Source organism: Babylonia areolata, chromosome 26, assembly GCF_041734735.1.
Source record: "Babylonia areolata isolate BAREFJ2019XMU chromosome 26, ASM4173473v1, whole genome shotgun sequence".
In the NCBI taxonomy this organism is placed as follows: Eukaryota; Metazoa; Mollusca; class Gastropoda; order Neogastropoda; family Buccinidae; genus Babylonia; species Babylonia areolata.
The window spans coordinates 45526756-45529255 of record NC_134901.1 but is presented as its reverse complement, the minus strand read 5'-3'; the positions used below and the strand labels follow the sequence as shown (position 1 = coordinate 45529255).

At 42.4% G+C, this 2500-nt stretch overlaps 1 protein-coding gene across 6 annotated transcripts in view; it reads left to right on the top strand.

Annotated features, from left to right (window-relative positions):
- LOC143300853 (uncharacterized) overlaps window positions 1-2500 on the top strand; it is a 52454-nt gene that overhangs the window by 24808 nt on the left and 25146 nt on the right. For all 6 annotated transcript variants that reach the window (XM_076614798.1, XM_076614797.1, XM_076614802.1 and 3 more), the window contains exon 4: window positions 2205-2319. In XM_076614798.1, coding sequence (XP_076470913.1) covers window positions 2205-2319 — 115 coding nt within the window. The remainder of the gene's footprint in view (window positions 1-2204; window positions 2320-2500) is intronic.

Here is a 2500-nt window from a genome sequence, read left to right as displayed (position 1 = left end):
GATTATGTTTCTTACAGTTTAAATTTGGTGTTGGTTTCAGTGCAGAAACTTGGTGAAACTAGTTATAACGTGAAAAGTGACATGAAAAAACATGGAGACTTGTTTTTCAGTGAAAAATGAAGCATTTAATTCCACCAAAGAAAGGTGTGATAATAAATATACAAAAACAATTTTAAAAAAAAACAACAAAATAAAACAACACAAGCTTCTGTGAGTAGACTTAGCAAGTAAACAGTGAAACCATAACACAAGTAATATTTCTTCTACTCTCCTGGCGACCTACCATCGATGGTTCCCTGTGGACTGCCGACGCTGGAACTGCGACGGACGAACCCAGGTGTGGCCGTGTATGGGGGAATCTAAATGAGCGGCGTGGGAGTAATGCCACTGAAACGGTGCAGATGATGGGGCAGCAAAAAAAAAAAAAAAAAAAAAAAAAATGTTCTACTTGAAAAATAGGTGTTTGCTTCAATAGAAGAGGTGTGTGTGTGTGTGTGTGTGTGTGTGTGTGTGTGTGCATGACAGAAGTGTGTGCAGTTTGCACTGAAACAGACAGCACAGCAATGACCATGCTGCACCTAACTTCACATTCACGTCTGACGCCCGATGCACCATGTTTAGTTTGCTGACATACTAAAACATCGGGCCACCACAATCTGGGCACTGCAATAACGATTGTCTTCTTTGATTTGATTTATTACTGGCATTGGGTTTTTTTTGTGTCTGCAAGAAAGAGTGGCTGTTGTTTTCAACTAACTTTAATGTTGAAACCTGATTCCAATGGACAACATTAGACATTTGACTAACCAACGCACAACACTACAGCGTCTGTTGGGGTAACATGGCTGAAAGACAATTGTGGGATGTTGATATTTCTTTTATGTTCTGGCTCCGAGGCTGAACATCAGGTTCAGTCTTTTGATTACTGTTGTTATGGATGATAGAGCTTTTGATGAGCCCAGAACCTTGGCAAAAAGTCATGTGCATTGTTATGGACTGCAGGGAGAATGCAAGACTTTGGACACAGGCCTTGTACAGAACTCTTGCTGAATGTCTTTGAAATTTCCTTCCTAGGATAGTTTGTCAATAGGTGTGTGCATTAATGATCAGTTGTTTGTATTTGCACACAAGGGGTCAGTATAAAATGCAAACACATCATCCCACATATCACTTATGAAAAGGTACAAGCAATTCACTGACACAGTGGGTGCATTGACACTGAAATGCAGAATATCCTTAAGATTTTTTTTTTTTTAATTTTTTTTTTTTACCCAGAGTGATCCTTTCATGATAAATAATTTTGTTCAGAATGACACAGTACCAGCAGCTTAATCTGATGATTTACTGACATAAAAGTCGCCAAATAGTCGTGGTAAGTGGCCTGTTTCAGGGATGGACTGTTGTTGGAATATATTTGTTGACCGCTTGAAAATCTGGTTACCATTTATAGCTGATGTTCAGGGCAGGTACAGGTGCTGAGATTCCCACAGGAAAGGTACAGCCTTGAACAAGCAGAGGAAGAAGCAGCTTGCTTGCTGAAGCTGCTTTGGTGTGGACAGGTTTTGTCAGTCTGCACGTGTGTGTAATGGTCATGGGTGATGATGTGTGCATATGTAGGTGTGTGTGTTTGCATGCGTATGCTTATGTGTGTTTGTTTGTGTGTATGCACATGCCTGTGCACATGTGTTTCTGGATATATCTTGTATTTGTATTTGTATTTCTTTTTATCACAACAGATTTCTCTGTGTGAAATTCGGGCTGCTCTCCCCAGGGAGAGCGCGTCGCTATACCACAGCGCCACCCTTTTTTTTTTTCTTTTTTTTTTTCCTGCGTGCAGTTTTATTTGTTTTTCCTATCGAAGTGGATTTTTCTACAGAAATTTGCCAGGAACAACCCTTTTGTTGCCGTGGGTTCTTTTATGTGCACTGAGTGCATGCTGCACATGGGACCTCGGTTTATCGTCTCATCGGAATGACTGTCAGGCATTTCCTGAAGTTTGAAGCAGACAGTCAGCCTGAAGGAATGTTCTGACAACAAACGAACAAACACAGGCTGACTGTTCATACACATGCTCCTTAGTTCATATCCGTAAAAATGCCAGGGGGGGGGAAAAAAATCCTCTTTAAGTGTTTGGACCCCACATGCACACACTCATTTTGCGTGTGGAGCCCTGTGACCGTGGTATCTGTAACGTGCGCGTGCAGTGCCTCCAGACTGAGGAGCGGAGCAAAGAGAGCGGACACGGCAACCCCGCGAGCCAGTCGCCTCTCCCACTCCCTGACCGACAGCAGAACTCTTCTCTCCCCTGTCTCCGCCCCGGTCAGTGGTCGGCAGCTTTTAACCTGTTTCACCCGGGGTTTTTTTGTTTGTTTTGTTTTGCTTTGTTATTTATGCATCTTCTTTGTTTCATCGTAGTAGCGCCAGTACTTTAAAGCCAGCTTTTAACTCATTCTGCTCAGGTATGAGTTGACTCGTACCATGATTACTTCCCCAGTGGTAC